This window comes from Octopus sinensis, linkage group LG8 (genome assembly GCF_006345805.1).
Source record: "Octopus sinensis linkage group LG8, ASM634580v1, whole genome shotgun sequence".
In the NCBI taxonomy this organism is placed as follows: Eukaryota; Metazoa; Mollusca; class Cephalopoda; order Octopoda; family Octopodidae; genus Octopus; species Octopus sinensis.
The window spans coordinates 37,440,290-37,457,659 of NC_043004.1; the positions used below are offsets into that span (position 1 = coordinate 37,440,290).

The 17,370-nt window shown below is 36.0% G+C and overlaps 1 protein-coding gene across 2 annotated transcripts in view; it reads right to left on the minus strand.

Moving 5' to 3' along the window:
* Window positions 1-17,370, minus strand: part of LOC115214981 (S-adenosylmethionine decarboxylase proenzyme 1) — a 66,433-nt gene that overhangs the window by 31,287 nt on the left and 17,776 nt on the right. For both annotated transcript variants that reach the window (XM_029784080.2, XM_036505350.1), the window contains 5 exons: window positions 12,266-12,392; window positions 8,076-8,150; window positions 3,876-3,903; window positions 1,406-1,448; window positions 44-98 (listed from right to left, as the gene is read on the minus strand). In XM_029784080.2, coding sequence (XP_029639940.1) covers window positions 44-98; window positions 1,406-1,448; window positions 3,876-3,903; window positions 8,076-8,150; window positions 12,266-12,392 — 328 coding nt within the window. The remainder of the gene's footprint in view (window positions 1-43; window positions 99-1,405; window positions 1,449-3,875; window positions 3,904-8,075; window positions 8,151-12,265; window positions 12,393-17,370) is intronic.

The following is a 17,370-nucleotide window of genomic DNA, read 5'->3' on the forward strand; positions in this document are numbered from 1 at the left end:
AAATAATATTTTTGATGATATTTGTCAATATAGTTAAGGATATTTCAAATGTTTGATCAGGTTCTGAAATTTTTTCATCATCCAATGTATACAGATACCTAAACAAAAACAAAAATTAATTGAATGTAAATTCAGAGAAACATTAATAACAAAGAGAATCTATTGAGGATTTCCAGCAAACACTCCAAAGATAAAACAGGATAAAAAAAGAAAAAAAACTCTGGACTGCAATGCTACTTTTTTGAAGAATTAATCTGACTATTCATGAATTAATACAATTAACAACTGTGGTTGTAGCTTTTGGATCCAATTCATCATACTGCAACAATACAGATCTCACCAGGAGAATCAAGGATTCCATCATTTTCAACTGCATCAGCAACCAAACAGCTTCATTCAATGAACTCAACCAAAGAGAACCTTAAGCAAATGCAATGACTGAAATTCTAAGGACCCACATCCACCTTAAATTTGATTTTAAAAAATTTTTGTTTGTTTGTTTAGTAGCAGAGGCAGAGAACTTCATTGAGGAAATCCCAACTATATCCAGCCAGAAGCATCTGGCTTCATCCACCAGTTCCTGCTCCTTATCCACCAGTTCCTACTCCTTAATGTTATCACATTCTAGTTATCAACGGTTAGGATTTGCTCCCTTCTAGACCCTTTTTGAGGGCTCAAGATATGTAAACTTTGTGCATTGATTTCACACTTCCCAGGACAGGTTGCAGGCCCATCACCCATTTTCACAACATTGGATGGAGACTGCAATATACTTTATGGACTGACCCCTCCACCTAATGCTTGAACATGTCTCTTGTTACCCTGTTTAAAGGACAATCTTGTATGAACACTTTTATTGCCTCTATATTAAATGATGATGATGATGATATTGCAATTTTTAGCGGTCGTATTTATGTCATTTACCAATTTGGTAATTTTCTCAAATCAACAAAAACAAGGCTTTTTATCTGAGGTGGCCTTTACTCACCATGTCATAACTACATCACTGGGTTGTGAGAGTTTTCTTGAGAGATAACAAAGTCACCCAATGCTCCATTTCCCCCAACAGATTACTGTTGATACAGGGTTGCTTATTTGTCCAGTAAGTGCCTGCTAATCTCATAATTAACCATTATATCTGGTGACCAGATCGCTATCCATCATCTGTGACCTGTCTCTAACAAAGCAGTTCTACAGAGAATTATTTTTATAATGAAAGCAGAAATTTGAACAATAAACAAAGTAAAATTTGGATTGGAATAGACTGAAAATGAAGAATCAAGACAGAAATATCCTAACTTCAGAAGACAGAAGGAAAGTAGAACTTTGCAAACCAATGTCAGTAATAACAGAAGCAAAAAAAAAATTAATTATTTGGCTATAATTGCATTTGTAATGTACTTACCAACAATCTTTATTTATTCTTCCTAGAGTGTAGGCAACACCATCTGAATGCAAAGACAAAAATATAAGAAACACTAGGAAAGACCTTAAGTAATGTAACAAAACATTGTGTTCCTCCATTCCTAACAAATAGCAACAGTATGAAAATAACAAGAAACAGAACACGACCCTCATCCTCATCATTGTTTAATAACATCCATTTTCCATTCTGACATGGGTTGGACGGTTTGACTGGGGACTGGCAAGACAGGAGGCTGCACCAGGTTCCAATCTGATCTGGCAAGGTTTCTACAGCGGGATGCCCTTCCTAACGCCAACCATTCCGAGAGTGTAGTGAGTGCTTTTTATGTGCCATTGGCATGGGAGCCAGTCAAGCAGCACTGGCATCAGCCACGTCCAGATGGTGCTTTTTATGTGCCACTGGCATGGGGAGCCAGTTAGGCAGCACTGGTAACAACCCACGCATATATGTATATGCCTATATAGATATTTGTTCATATTTTTTATGTATATTAAATAATACGTGTATCATGTTTAATGTATTAATATTAATATTTTTAAAGTTCCTTATAACCTCTGACGAGGCCTATGGTTGTATATATAAGTACCCTATTTTTAAATGCCTACAATCTCAGTATGTTCATACCCATAAGCAATAAAAATAAAATTAACTATTTTTAGCCATAGGCTGAAACAGCTGTAAGGAGTGATTTTAATGATTTCAACAATTTATTTTATATTATGACTTTTATAATTTGTTTTCTTATCTTATATGTATTGAATTATAAGATATATATGCATGCTATTGAGGTTCTCATTTTGTTAAATGAATAAATAATCCAACATTATAATATCCAAAAGTTGATGAACAAACTAAATATGTTTCTCCATTTTCTTATTTGTATTATATATATATATATATGAAAGAAGGTTTGAAAATGCAATGGAGTTTTAGACATGTTTATTGACTTGACCAGTTTCACTTTTTTGGAAAAAGATTGTCAAAAGTAAAATGTAAAGCTTTGTTGCGTTAAGTACTGGTTGTCAGAAAAGTATTAAAATACAGTTATACATCCTTTGATAATAAGAAAATGTTAAAAACAGTTTGCAAGAAAGTAACAATACAAACAAAATAAACCACTCGCAAATACAGCACACACCCAGAAACTACATAAACCATAACCACACATATATATATACACACACACACACACACACAAATGCATACTCAGGATGTTCAAATGCATACACAGAACCCCTAATACAACACACACACATATATATGCACCCTCACACACACGCACCACCAGGACAATTATAACACAACCACTTAGAGACACACACACTAACGTACACACATAACATCTTCACCAACACAAAAAACACACAAACATACACATGCACACACACGCGCACGCGCGCGAACAAATGCATACACACACACACAACACTCGGACAAATACTAAAGACACACATACACTTGAAAGGAACTTGGCCACTTTTGCCTCCGTGGGGCCCAACACTTGAAAGGAACTCAGCCACTTTGCCTCTGTGAAGCCCAATGCGCCAACAGTGCTCTCTAAGTGCTACCAACATCAGTGCCAGTTACAAGACACCAAGATCAGCCATGACTAAGATTTCACTTGGCAGTTGTCTCTCTTGCACACCACATCTGATGCCTCTTATGCCTCTACTTTTCTCTTAAGATGCTTACACACATTATACACACACTTATGTTCTTTGCATGTCTTCGATGACTGGCGTCCGTGCTAGCAGGATGCAAAGAGCACCATACAAGTGTGATCATTGACAGAGCGGCTAACCGGCTTCAGTGCCAGTGGCACTTAAAAGGCACCATTCAAGCATGATCGTTACCAGTATCGCCTTACTGGCACTCGAGCCTCGTGCTAGTAGAGTATTAAGAGCACCATCCAAGCATGATCATTGCCAGAGCGGTTATCTGGCTTCCATGCCAGTGGCACATAAAAGACACCATTCGAGTGTGATCGTTACCTGTGCCAGTGGCATGTGTAAAAGATTCGAGCGAGGTCGTTGCCAGTACCTGACTGGCCCCCGTGCCAGTGGCGCATAAAAAGCACCCACTACACTCTGGGAGTGGTTGGCGTTAGGAAGGGCATCCACCTGTTGAAACTGCCAGATCAAGATTGAAGCCTGGTGCAGCCATCTGGTTCGCCAGCCCTCACTCAAATTGTCCAACCCATGCTAGCATGGAAAGCGGACGTTAACGATGATGATGATGATGTATTTATGGTGGATGCTGATGAGGTGTGTAGACAATACCATGTATATGTAGGGGGCTTGTTTTTGGTCAACATGTTCTGTTGGGTTTCTGGTTAACACTGACCCTAGCATGTGTGCATGCAACTGCTTTTACACTTAGTGTAGATTTGGGACCAATTTGCATGTATATGACTATGCTTTTTTGTTAAATTATCTAAAATATTACTTACTATTGAATAATTCATCCAAATGACTGACCTATAACAGAAAAAGAAACAATATATTAACCACATTGGTTTGTTTTTATATATTCATTGTAAGCAATAAACTTCAATGTTTCACAGATATAGAAACATATGCTGACACACACATATTTCAGCATTATCTTTCCTTTACTATCACACACCCATACATTCATACTTGCAATAAAGATAAAGAAGTTAAAATTTAAATCCTTCCCAACAAGATAACTCATATGTAATTGCAACCATTCCTCATTACTCATATGATTATTATACCAATTGTTAATTATGAATAATTTTTTTATAATAACTATTATTGATAATTAAGTTATATAACTTACTGTTATTGTTAATAATCATGTGGTTATATACACTCTTGGTAGTTACTGAAACAGTTTTAGAAGCTTACAATATCAACAATATTGCTTGGTTTCTTATTTCTCTTAATGTGAGAGAGAGAAAGAAAGAGAGAGAGAGAGAGATTTCACTGCTTGATGATTTTATATTTTCCTCTTTTCATCCACCATTTGTTGGCTAGTATCAGCTTTATTAGTATTAGAATAGTTTACAACTTAATAATACGTTTATGAATTTGTGTTGCAAGACACAAACACAGAGAGATACAGGAACTGTAACAAATTTTCGGGTCCTAGGACAGCAGCAGCAGCTCCACTGGCAACTATCATTGCTAGCCTCTCTAGCATGTATATATATATATATATATATATATAAGTATGCCAGGTCATATTTATGAATAAGTATATATGTGTATGTGGATATTTGTATAAGTGTGTGTGTGCGTTTTTGTATCTAAGGTATGAGTGTATATGTGAGATGTGTATATGTATATATCATCATCATCATCATCATCATTTAAGGTCCATGTTCCATGCTGGCATATGTTGGACAGTTTAACAAGGATCTAATGTGTCGAAGGATTACATTGTGCTCCAATGTCTGCTTTGGAAGGTTTCAACACCTGGATGTTATTCATGACACCAGCCACTTTATAGCAAGGACTGGATGCTAGGTGTGTAATAATTAAATTATATATATATGGTCCTGGGTATGACTTTAAGCAGCATCTCTCTCTCTCTCTCTCTCTCTCTCTCTCTGTAAGGAGAATGGAGAGTGTGAACACAGAAAAAACCAATTTATTTATATAACAGTCAATATTAGGTAGGTTGAAGTCCGCTAGAAGAAGTATGTGCAGGCTGTCATCCAGGTTGGTTAATACTTGTTTCATTTTTCGGAGACTCTCTTCAAATGAATCCCCATGATTTAAAGCATCTGGTGGGCAATATGTAGTAAATATTACAATTTTCATCTGTTTAATGTGTACCACCAGAGTGTCATAGATTGAGTTTGAGTGTGACAGCAAGACTACAGGTGTTACATCTTCCTGATATATATATATATACACACACACACACATACACCTATACTATATAAACACAGTGCTTCCAGAAGTCATTTTTCAGCACAATAGGTAGGTCTTCTCAAGAACCCCATAATATACATATGCACACAAGCACACACACACACACATATATAAATAAACATATACACACACAGGCAAGGCTAAGTGTGGGTGTGGTTGTATAGTAAGAAGCTGGCCTTCAAATCAAACAGTTCCGAGTTTGAGTCCCACTGTGTGGCACCTTGGGCAAATGTCTTGTACTAAAGCCCCAGGCTAAACAAAGCCTCATGAGTGGATTTGGCAGATTGAAAATGAAAGAAGCCAATCTCATATGTGTGCGTGCTTGTGCTTTTGTGTATTTATGTTTCCCTGTCTCGATAGTTGTAAAATGAGTGTCACTGTCACACATGTAGTGATACTCATTTCCAGTATTCTGCAAGAACAGCTCTGGCCATGAGGAAATATTACCCTGCTCGGGAACGGGTGAAGGTTGGCAACAGGAAGGGCATCAGCCATGAATGTTAAAATAATGACACACACACACACATTTAGTTTACATATACATATAATATAGGTGTAGTGTTTGTATGTATACATATCTCACCATTGCCATGTTTTTTTTTTGTCATTGCCTTTTCTTTCCTCTCAGCTAATCTCATTCGGTGAAAAACAAAGGTACAGCTTCAGGTGTGAATAGTGTAAGGATCCTTTTGTCAGAGAAATAAAGTGATTAAAATTGTCACAGGATTGTTAAGCTTTGTCTTACAAAATATGGCAGTGATATTTGTCACTGCATTCGTTCCACATGCAGGTCAGACTGATTTTTACAAAATCCCTCTGCAAACAATCTCAATGATAAATGACAAAAACCTTATGTTGTCATGGCTGGTGACTTCAATGGAGATGTGTTGAGCAGTGTCCCAATGGGCATAGTTCAGAGATCTATTCCGTTTTTTGGTAACAAAGAGCCATTCCTTCAGAGTGACAGGCAAAGGGTCTATGATGCCGGATCCGTTCTCAGACATCATACACTCTGCCCGTCACTCTGAAGGAGAGAGGCCCTGAATACAGACAGCTGCACTACATGGCAGTGAAACAAGGGCTGTGACTGCAGACGACATGTGAAGGCTTGAAAGAAATGAAGCTAGAAGGCTCTGCTGGATGTGCAATGTCATTAGGCATGTACGACAGAGAGTAAGAGTCTGTGGAAGAAAACTGGGCATAAGAGGCATCAGATGCAGTGTGCAAGAGAAAAAACTGCATTGATATGATCATGTGATGCATATGAATGAGAAAAGTAGCATTAAGTGTCAATCTCTGATTGTGGAGGGAATCTGTGTAAGACGTAAACAGGAAGACAAGGGATAAAGTGGCAAGAAACGATCTTCAGATGTTAAGCCCCACAGACGAGTTGACAAGGGACTGAAACTTCTGCTGATTTGCTGTGCTTGAGGAAACACATCAAGCTAAGTACAATTGTGGCTATACAAGCATATCCTTTACAGCCATGCCCCTCACCCTTCACACACACAGTCTCTCCTCTCAAAACTCCTCTGCAACCCATCTTCCCACCCACATACTCTCCATGCCCCCACATATCTACCGTACAACTTTACCAGCCACTCCAATATCTCTCACTATCAATTGCTACAGTTACCTCTTCCCCATCTCTGAACACTCTTATGAAACTGCCCAACCTCTACCAGCAAAGAAGATGGATGTTAAATGTTGATGATAGAAACTAAAACACAGCATTTCTTTAAACCACAAAATTAAAATTGTCAATAAACACAGCAGCACAGTCAACTTTAGACATGTATCAACATAATAAAAATACAGGCCAATGTATTACAAACAAAAAGTATTGCATAAAAACTTGATGTAAGTTGTTTATGTTAAACAAGCAAAACAAACAGTTGTACTTCTACTCAGCTTCCAGGCAACACCATGCAACTCTACATTTATTAATTCAGTCAACTTACATAGACTGTAAGAAATGAACAAGTTCTACAGACTAACTTTCCGAAATAATTTTGACCCTAATTTAGTTTTCATCTTAACACTTTCCATATGGGCATATCCCAACAGATTCATTATCCAGTCTTTAATTATCTTTGTTTGGAAGTTCATATTTTTCAAAAGAAGATAAAATAACATGTAATAATAATAATGACCTGTTACCCACTATTCTAAACTTTGACCTCATGTGCTAATTCAAAGAAGAAAACACAGAAATAGTTTTCTACTGACTTCTTTAGGGTCTAGGAAAAGATTTAAGCTAAGCCCTGCAAACTAACAAAACAGTATGATGGATTAAGCCCTCGAAAATTAGAGGGCTTTACTAGCAACAAAATGTCAGTGATTGAAAACAAAATGCCAACCAAATAGATTGTAAGCTGACATTCTACTTACTACTCCAAAATTATACTATATAATCACATTTATACAGTATTTTCAGAAATAACACATTCCTTTGATATTTATTTAGCTAAGGGGGTGAGCTGGCAGAATCGTTAGCATGCTGGGCAAAATGCTTAGTGGCATTTCATGTGTCTTTACATTCTGAGTTCAAATTCCAACGAAGTCAACTTTACCTTGCACCCTTTCAGGTTTGATAAAATAAGTACCACTTATGTACTGGGGTCAATGTAATCGACTTATCTCCTCTTCCAAAATTTGAAATCAGTATTTATTTAGCTAAAATCATTAGTTTTCCCAACAAATTTAATTTTTGCCATTCATTACAATTAAATGAAATAATCTTTTACCTCATCTTCAAAGCGTTGATGAATTTCATGTTGTTTTTCTGGCTGTCTAAATTTCTTTCGAGAATAAAATACATCCTGTAAAAAAAATTGTCAAGAATTTAATCAACCAAGTTTAGTATTAGTATTCTAATCCTGATCTTGTCTATTTATATTTGCTGCCACTACAGTTGCTATGCCAGCTGTAGTAGCCATTTAGAAAATATTTTATGCAAACAAGTGACATAGGAATCATAAATACAAGGGAACTAATATAAAAATTAATGAATATAAATGGCTCAATCAGAAAAACTTCATCAAAATAGCTACTGGACAGGTCATTGCAAATATAAATCATAGAACATTAATACGGTAAAAAAGTGTCCAAAACTTTGATATAAAACTGACTTTTTTGCTGAGTGCAACAAACCTCACAACACCATCATTTAATGTCCGCTTTCCATGCTAGCATGGGTTAGACGATTTGACTGAGGACTGGCAAACCAGATGGCTGCACCAGGCTCCAATCTGATCTGGCAGAGTTTCTACACCTGGATGCCCTTCCTAACGCCAACTACTCCGAGAGTGTAGTGGGTGCTTTTACGTGCCACCGGCACGAGGGCCAGTCAGGCGGTACTGGCAACAGCCATGCTCAAATGGTGTTTTTTACATGCCACCTGTACAGGAGCTAGTCCAGTGGCACTGGCAATGAACTCACTCTAATGTTTTTTCAAGTACCAGTAAGGCGATGCTAGTAACAATCACATTTGAATGGTGCTTTTTACATGTCACCAGCTCGGAAGCCAGTCAGCTGCTCTGGCAACGATCATGCTCAAATGGTGCTCTTAGCGCTCCCACTAGCATGGTTGCCAGTCATCGAATTTTTAGAAATGTGTCTTCTAAAATTGTTTTGTTTTTTTTAATAAAGAAAGAATAAATTTATAGTCTCTTAAGATTAGTACACTACCATAATTTAGCTGATGTGCAATAAGTCATTCTGAAATCTAAAAATATAAACAGTATTTTTATATTTAACAATTGTGAATTTATAGATAGCATGAAAGAACAAATTGGCAACATATTTTCTCATTAAAAAAAAAAAATTATTCTAAGTGAAAACAGTATTTCACTTTTATTATAATCCAAAGTTATATTTTCTTTGCAATTTACCTTATTTTCAAGATCTAACACATCAAATGATATAAGAATAAACATCCCTAGAAATGTAACACTAGAGAAATTCTGAGAACTTTCAGAACAAGGGACCAGGAAACCATGCTGGTCCTATGGAGGACATTTGTCCCCAGCCATTTGGGCTACTACTTTCAGCTGTGATCCCACAGTGTCAAATTAATAATGGACCTTGAGACAGTTTAGCAGTGCTACACCAGGAAGATTACATCACTAGAACAGCTGAGGTACTAGGAGACACTAAAACAACTGCAGCTCTGCTCCCTGGAGCAAAGAGAGGAGAGATATGTGGTGATGTATTTATGGAAGTTCCTAGAGGGGCTGGCACCAGACTTGACATTGAGACTTATGCCAGCCCTGAGCAGGATGTCAGTAGACTGTTCCAAAGGTCCTACCCCCATCCTGTCTTAGCGTGAGGACCAGGTACTGCAATAGCTTGGGATTCAAAGGCCCACAGTTATTTTTAATATCTTACCAAAAAACCTGAGAGATCTACATAGAGTGGCGGGTAAATGTTTTCAAGAAGCAGCAACCTTCTGCTGTCCAAGATCCCAGATAAACATATCTATCTATACACACACCCATGTATACACATCACATATGTGTGTGTGTGCACGCACGCACGCGCTGATAGTTAAACAAAATTTCAATAGTTTTACAGTTTACTAAATTAGGCTCTCTCTGAGACATTAATTTCAGAACCTTTTACAATGTTGTGTTCAAAAAAACAATCATGTGTCAATCAATAAAACAATGTTATATTTTATAAAACTAGTCTGGATTAGATTAAAACATACAGAAAATATATTTTAGCTAAAATACAGTCATGAAAAGGTTTAGGTAAGTTTTACTGATACCACAAGGGGCATTAAACAGAATAAACCATCTCTGAATTCAGCAACAGCCATTTCACTTGATTTCACAATAGGCCAAGTGCCGTTGCCATTGTCGTGTAGATGGCACCTGTGAAATTGTAATCATGGTTGTTGCCAGTAGCATGATCTTCAACTGTTGGGCCTGATAGAGGTAATGACAAGTGATCAACACCATGGCAATATGCTGTGCTTGAGAAGACTCGTCAAGCCAAGTAAAACCAAAATGATGGCCATTGCCAGTGTCATATGAAAAACACCCAAGAAATTGTAGTCATGGCTGTTACCAGTGGCATGTAAAAAGCACCCATTACACTCTTGGAGTGGTTGGCATTAGGAAGGGCAGCCAAATCAGACTAGAACCTGGTGCAGCTCTCCAGCTTACCAGTTCCAATCAAAATGTCTAACCCATGCCAGCATGGAAAGCAGACGTTAAATGGTGATGAACAATGCAGTCATTGATTTTTGCTCTGAAAGCTACCCTTTTATTTATAATAGTCTTAAAATCATTTAGCAAGGGAAAAAACCAGCCTCATTCAGACATGTCAAACTGGTAAAAGAACTCCCTAAAATTTAGGGACAGTATTTTCTATATCATTATAATTAATTTCTACATGGGTATTCGTAAGCTTTCTGGAATCTAAATGGCTTCAAATGAGAAGAAAAGAACAAAAAAAAAATGTCTTCCCTCTTCTACAGATGAAACATTAAATGTTAGATAAAGTACTGTATATCAAAAGAACAATCTTTGATTTATCTCTACAAATTCAAGCCAACAAGGAAACCAGTCTATCACCACTTGGCTTACCAGAAATAGCAGACAATTTTTTCTCAAATCACCTTCTACTATCTTAATGATTGGATAATGAAATAAATCATTTTAACACTGGAACTCAAAGAAGATAAAGAATTAAATAATAGCATATACAGCCATACCTACTTCAGGCGACACCATTAAAATGATTTATTTCATACCTCTCAAAGTTTCTAAAAAATCATTTTTTGGTAGGAAAAAAGGTTTCTAAAACAGACAGAAAATTCTAAGGGTCTGAGTTCAAATTCTGAGGAGATTGACTTTGCCTTTCATTTTTACAGGGTTGATAAAATAAGAACCCATTAAGTACTAGGGTCAATGCAAGCAACTCTCCCTCTCCCCCAAATTTCATGCCTTGTGCCTCAAGTAGAAAGGATTATTATCATTATTATTTGTCAAGGAGCTATTGTTGTCTTTTCTTCACCACATAAGTATTCTGAATTAGAATTTAGATGTTCAATGTAAGTTCTAACAAACTTAACCCTTAACAAATAGACACTAAAGCAAGTAAATTCTCTTTCAATACCTTGTTTTCTCACTCATAATGGTTTTCTGGTAAAAGAAAATTAGAAAAAGTTCAGGAATTTATTTATTTTAAAAAAAAAACCAATCCCTTTATTGCAAGTCTTTACATTTTGATAAGCAAGGGATTAGACATGTTGCATAAATGAGACTTTGTTTAACTTCTACACTCAGAGAAGCAATGCCTATTAGAAGAACCATACATTTTCCCTTTCTAAACAATCCCTAATTCACATTCAGACCAAATTAAAAAGATACAGCAGCAAAATGTGTTTTGTAAAGAGCAAGAAGTAAAAATTTTAATATAAACTCGAAATCAAATTCAACAACTGGCATCCATGCCAGCGGGGTGCAAAGAGCACCATACGAGGGTAACCGTTGACAGAGTGGCTAACCGGCTTCCATGCCAGTGGCACATAAAAGGGCACCATTCGAGTGTGATCACTACCAGTGTTGCCATACTGGCACCTGTGCTGGTGGCATGTGTAAAAAGATTCGAATGACGACATTGCCAGTACCGCCCTACTGGCCCCTGTGCCGGTGGCACGTGAAAAGCACCCACTACAGTCTCAGAGTGGTTGGCGTTAGGAAGAACATCCAGCTGTAGAAACTCTGCCAGATCAGATTGGAGTCTGGTTTGCCAGCCCTCAGTCAAATCGTCCAACCCATGCTAGCATGGAAAGCAGACGTTAAATGATGATGATAAACCAAAATGAATTATTTTATTTTTGGATTTGGTTTGCAAGATTCTTCTCCCCAAACAAAAAAGGAATTAAGAATAGTAAAAAAAAAAGCAGAGAAATGAAAATACTCACATCAACAGAATCAATGTTACATCTGTCTTTAATTAGCTTCAACAATGGCTTCACAGCTAAGAGCAGTGTCGTAGTACCACAAGTTTTCAAAATAAAACGCCGTTTTGTAACAAACATGCTGCTTTCACTGCAAAAAGTTAGAAAGATGTAACTAAAAATAGTCACAGCATCAAATATTATTTCATACTAGCAAATGTACCCAGCGTTGCTCGTAATTAAAATGGCATAGTTTTTTTTATATTGTTTTACTTGTTTCAGTCATGTGACTGCAGCCATGCTGGAGCACTTCTTTTAGTCAAACAAATTGACCCCAGGATTCCTTTTCTGTAAGCCTAGTACTTATTCTATTGATGTCTTTTGCCGAACCGCTAAGTTGTGGGGATGTAAACCACATAGCTCATGGAGTTTAGACGGGCAATGAAACTAGTCATGTACATACGTACATATATGTGTGTATACATGCGTATATATAAATATTCGTATGTTGTATATATATATATGTTTGTAATTATGTACTATTTGTGCATATCCCACTGATGAGGCAGAGTATATTTTTATGCAAAGCCAGAAATCCGGATCTGGGATTATCCAATAATTTTTTGTTAGTCTGTTTGTCTTTTCTACTGGTGCTGTATGAATACATGATGAGGTTTTAGAGTCAAGTTTTGACTGTTATCTCAAGCATGGTGGTATTTTTTAGATACCCTTAATTACAATTTTAATATATATTATATATATATATATCATCATCGTCGTTTAACGTCCGTTCTCCATGCTAGCATGGGTTGGACGGTTCGACCGGGGATCTGGAAAGCCAGAAGGCTGCACCAGGCTCCGGTCTTATCTGGCAATGTTTCTACAGCTGGATGCCCTTCCTAACGCCAACCACTCCGTGAGTGTAGTGGGTGCTTTTTACGTGCCACCTGCACTGGTGCCAGGCGAGGCTGGCATCGGCCACGGTCGGATTGGTGCATTTTACGTGCCACCTGCACGGAATATATATATATATATAATCAAAATAAGCAACAGGATATCCAGATATATATATATATGTAGTTCAAATTTACAGAAATCAAAAGATGAAGACAGGTGTGTTAGTTTGACGGTTGGAAAGAATGGAAAGTCTTTGAGGTTTCAAGCCTATTACTTCCGAGTACACAGGAAAAAGACATTCAAATTAGATGTACTAAAATGAACATCTCTCAATGTTTAATTTGTGTATATAAAAGTAATTTTTGAGACAGAACCACCATGGGAGTATGTCGACCCGATTAAGTATTGAAACTAGATACCTCGTATCCAATCAATACTGATGTACTTTCATGAAACACGTGTAGTCTTATAAACAGAAAATACATGATTCAGAATAGATATAGTTAGTATAAGATTTAATATTTAACATTTTATGGTGTGGTCGGGTATAAAACCTTTCATTGTTGATTGAGTTGAAGGGGGTTCTGTCTCTAAAATTACTTTTATATATATATATTGTTGTATTTCGGAATGGTCATTTTGCCAGTTTAGCCAATAAAAACACACACACTATATATTTGGTGTTACTTTGCTTCAGTGTTATTTATTTTTTACATTAATCTTAATCTTATTTCGGCCAGAGTTCTTTCGTCACACTCTTGTGACCGCATCAGTGGTCCTTTGTTTTCTTCTTTCTTATCTGTGTGTCTCTCCTTACTAACCGTCAGCCATTTTGTATTTCTATTGTATGTGTCTTCATTTGCGCATGCATATATCTCTATGTGCGTCTATGTTTAGTTAGTGTGTGTGTGGGGGGGAATGCCTGTAATATTTGTATCTTCTGTTTATATACGTTCGTGTAATTTTTTTTTGTTCATGTTTACATCCACTTATTATCATTATTATTACGTATGCTTGTATGTATGTATGTATGTATGTATAACAATAAAACTAGTAATAACAATAATAATAAAACATTTTTAAAAAAATTTAATTAAAAAATAAATTTTTTAAATCTTTTAAATTTAAAAAAAAACCTATATAGTTATTTATTTCTATTTGTTTATTTATCTGTGTATTTTATTTATTATGTTTTCGGTTTTGTTTATATTGTAACCAGTTTATGGGGATCCTCTACCATCATGTTGTGGTGTGTGCTAGTGTTCCATTCCAGTTTCCTATTCAGGCTAGGTTTATCTTCTATTATGTGTGTAGCTTCCGTAATTTGTCTGATTGTTGCATCTGTTCTATGTGTGGACAAGATTTTAACCTCTATGTTGTTGATTGATCCCCTGTGTTCCTGCTCAGCATGTTGGTACAGAATCGATGAGCTCTTTCCTTCCTTAAGTTCTCTCCAATGTTCATTTTCCCGCTTGTATGCCGTTTCCCCTATGTATGTCGTCTTGTTACTGCATCGTCCCTCTATACATCTTATACTATAGACTACATTTCTGGCTTTACAGTGTGTTTGTGGGCTAAATCTACACACAGTACAGTGCCTATCCGTACAGGGGGTTCTACTAAAAGGGTAAGTTCTACCGATTATGGATTTGATAGGGTTGCCTGGCTTTTCAACAACCTTAATCCTTAGTTAAGTATATATATACACACACACACACATATGCATATATAAACATATATATATAAGGCAAGGACGAAAAAGATAATTGACGAACATCAGCTTGATCCGTTTATTAATAAACTGCGATCATATAAATAAATAAATAAGAATAAATGAGTGAATATAGCTCTACTCTTACATCTGCTTCTACTTTGGAGGTCCGGCAGGCCAAAGTTGACACATCATACCAAGATTATATAGAAATTGAACAAAAATTGGACCCCAAAGATTCATCAGAGAATCCATAATGGCAAGAATTAAACAAGTAAAAAAGTAAAATACAATAAAATACTACTTAATAGTAAAAAGTAAATTCCAAGATAAATCCGGAGGTTGTGAGATCACATCTTATTTCAATCTAATGGGTGACATAGTAGATATAAAACGTTATAGAGTGGGGTTAAAGGGATGATCTATGTAACAGATGTCATTAGTGAGAAACCAAAAACTATGCAATAGAATAGAAATAAAATTTAGCTTATGTTAACATAGTTGGGGAAATCAATACATAATTATATCAATGAAGGAATAATTTGGGTATAAATTAAGTGTGATGTTATTCTTTATGAACAAAAATCTTCATCATAAACCCCTATGACGAGTAGGGTAAGGCGAATGTTAATTCCTACAACTTAACTGGTCAGCTAATATTTAAAAACAACAGCGTTGTTTGGGTCTGTTAAATCTATTAATAAAATACAAAATACAAAACAAATTTAAAATATTCCAAGGAATAAATTGTCTAAGGGGCCTTAAATACTAAGGGGAATAATAAATACGTACATTTAGGAATCTGTTATTCTGTTATGAATACATCTATATATATAAAACTGTAGTTGTGTGAGTGTCTGTCCCCTTCGATTTAGATTCCTAACTACTCCCACATTTTGCGGTGCAGTTTAACCAAATTCGGGTATCTTATAGTCGTGATTCATATCGAGCCCGTCTGAGTATTAGCGCGCGTCTACGATGAGTCTACGATTTTAAAAATAATTTAACATCATTTTTTATTCCATTTTAATGCATAATTTTTCGTGTGTCGATGGCGGCAGAGTTGGCGTCCATGGTCACACCTGCACCTGTTTGCTTCTCCCCCTTCTTCCCTCCCTCGTGAAGCTGTAGGGAAGGGAATGTAAGGAAATCAACGTCGTAAAGCGTTGTCAAGGAGACCAGCGTTCTTTTAGAACAATGACTTCATGGCTTGAAGACACCAAAACAGAAATGGCTAAGAAAGCCCGAATTGGCATCTATAAGGGAAGTAACTCTCTAAAAATGCTTATATAGTTATTTCCCTTACAAACCCGAGCAACGCCGGGCGATACTGCTAGTCTAAGATAAATTTCTAATTGAAAGAATTATTAAATGGGGAAATAAAATCGCCAAATTTATGAAATATAGCTAAAGGGAGATAACCGTGTAAAACGTTAAACTATACAAAGAGCTTTTTATAACAATTACTCTCCATATATTTCAACATTTGAATATTAACATAAATAAGCTTTTAAAATAAATATCGGATCTTTTCCTTTTGAACGGCATATGACAACACAATTTCTAGTTAACTAAACACTTTTAAACTTCGTATACTGGTAGAATGTGTTTATAAAACATAATTTTTTCTTGGCTTTATTGAGAAAATTCTATAGTTTGTAAGATATTTCCACTTTAAAATCGAGCATTTCGGTAATTTTAACCAATAGCTAACCACCCAAGAAAAAAATGATGTTTTATAAACACATTCTACCAGCATACGAAGTTTAAAAGTGTTTAGTTAACTAGAAATTGTGTTGAAAACTGCCATTCAAAAGGAAAAGATCCTAAATATCTGGTTATGAGATATAATATATAACATATAATATAACGTTTTGGGATTTGGTTTGCAAGATTCTTTATATGAGTTCATGTGTTAGAACATATTCTATTGTGTCTAGGGAGAGTCATTTTGACACAATAGAATATAACACCACACAATATATAATATTTGACAAGCAGTGAAATTATTGAAACGAAATCTATATTACAAATTAAATGCTAAGTCTATAAATACTCTTTACTCTGTTAAATACTCACATTGAATCAGCAGAAATAAACTCATAGTAATAAATAAATAGCATACCACTAATATATAGTATATTTGATTATTTGGTAAGATATTACAAAATACGAAAAATATACGAGAAATATTAAAATATTGAAATTTACAAAAATCATGAATATTTGGTAATCATGTAATGAAAATAGGCGTTATATACATACTTACATATATATATTCATACCCAACACACGTATTTTATCCATATATACACATACATATACAATATACACACACACACACATATATATCATCGTCGTCGTCGTCATTTAACGTCCACTTTCCATGCTGGCATGTGTTGGACAGTTTGACTGAGGACTGGCGAGCCAAGAGGCTGCACCGGGCTTCAGTCTGATCTGGCAAAGTTTCTACAGCTTGATGCCCTTGCTAACGCCAAACACTCCGAGAGGGTAGTGGGTG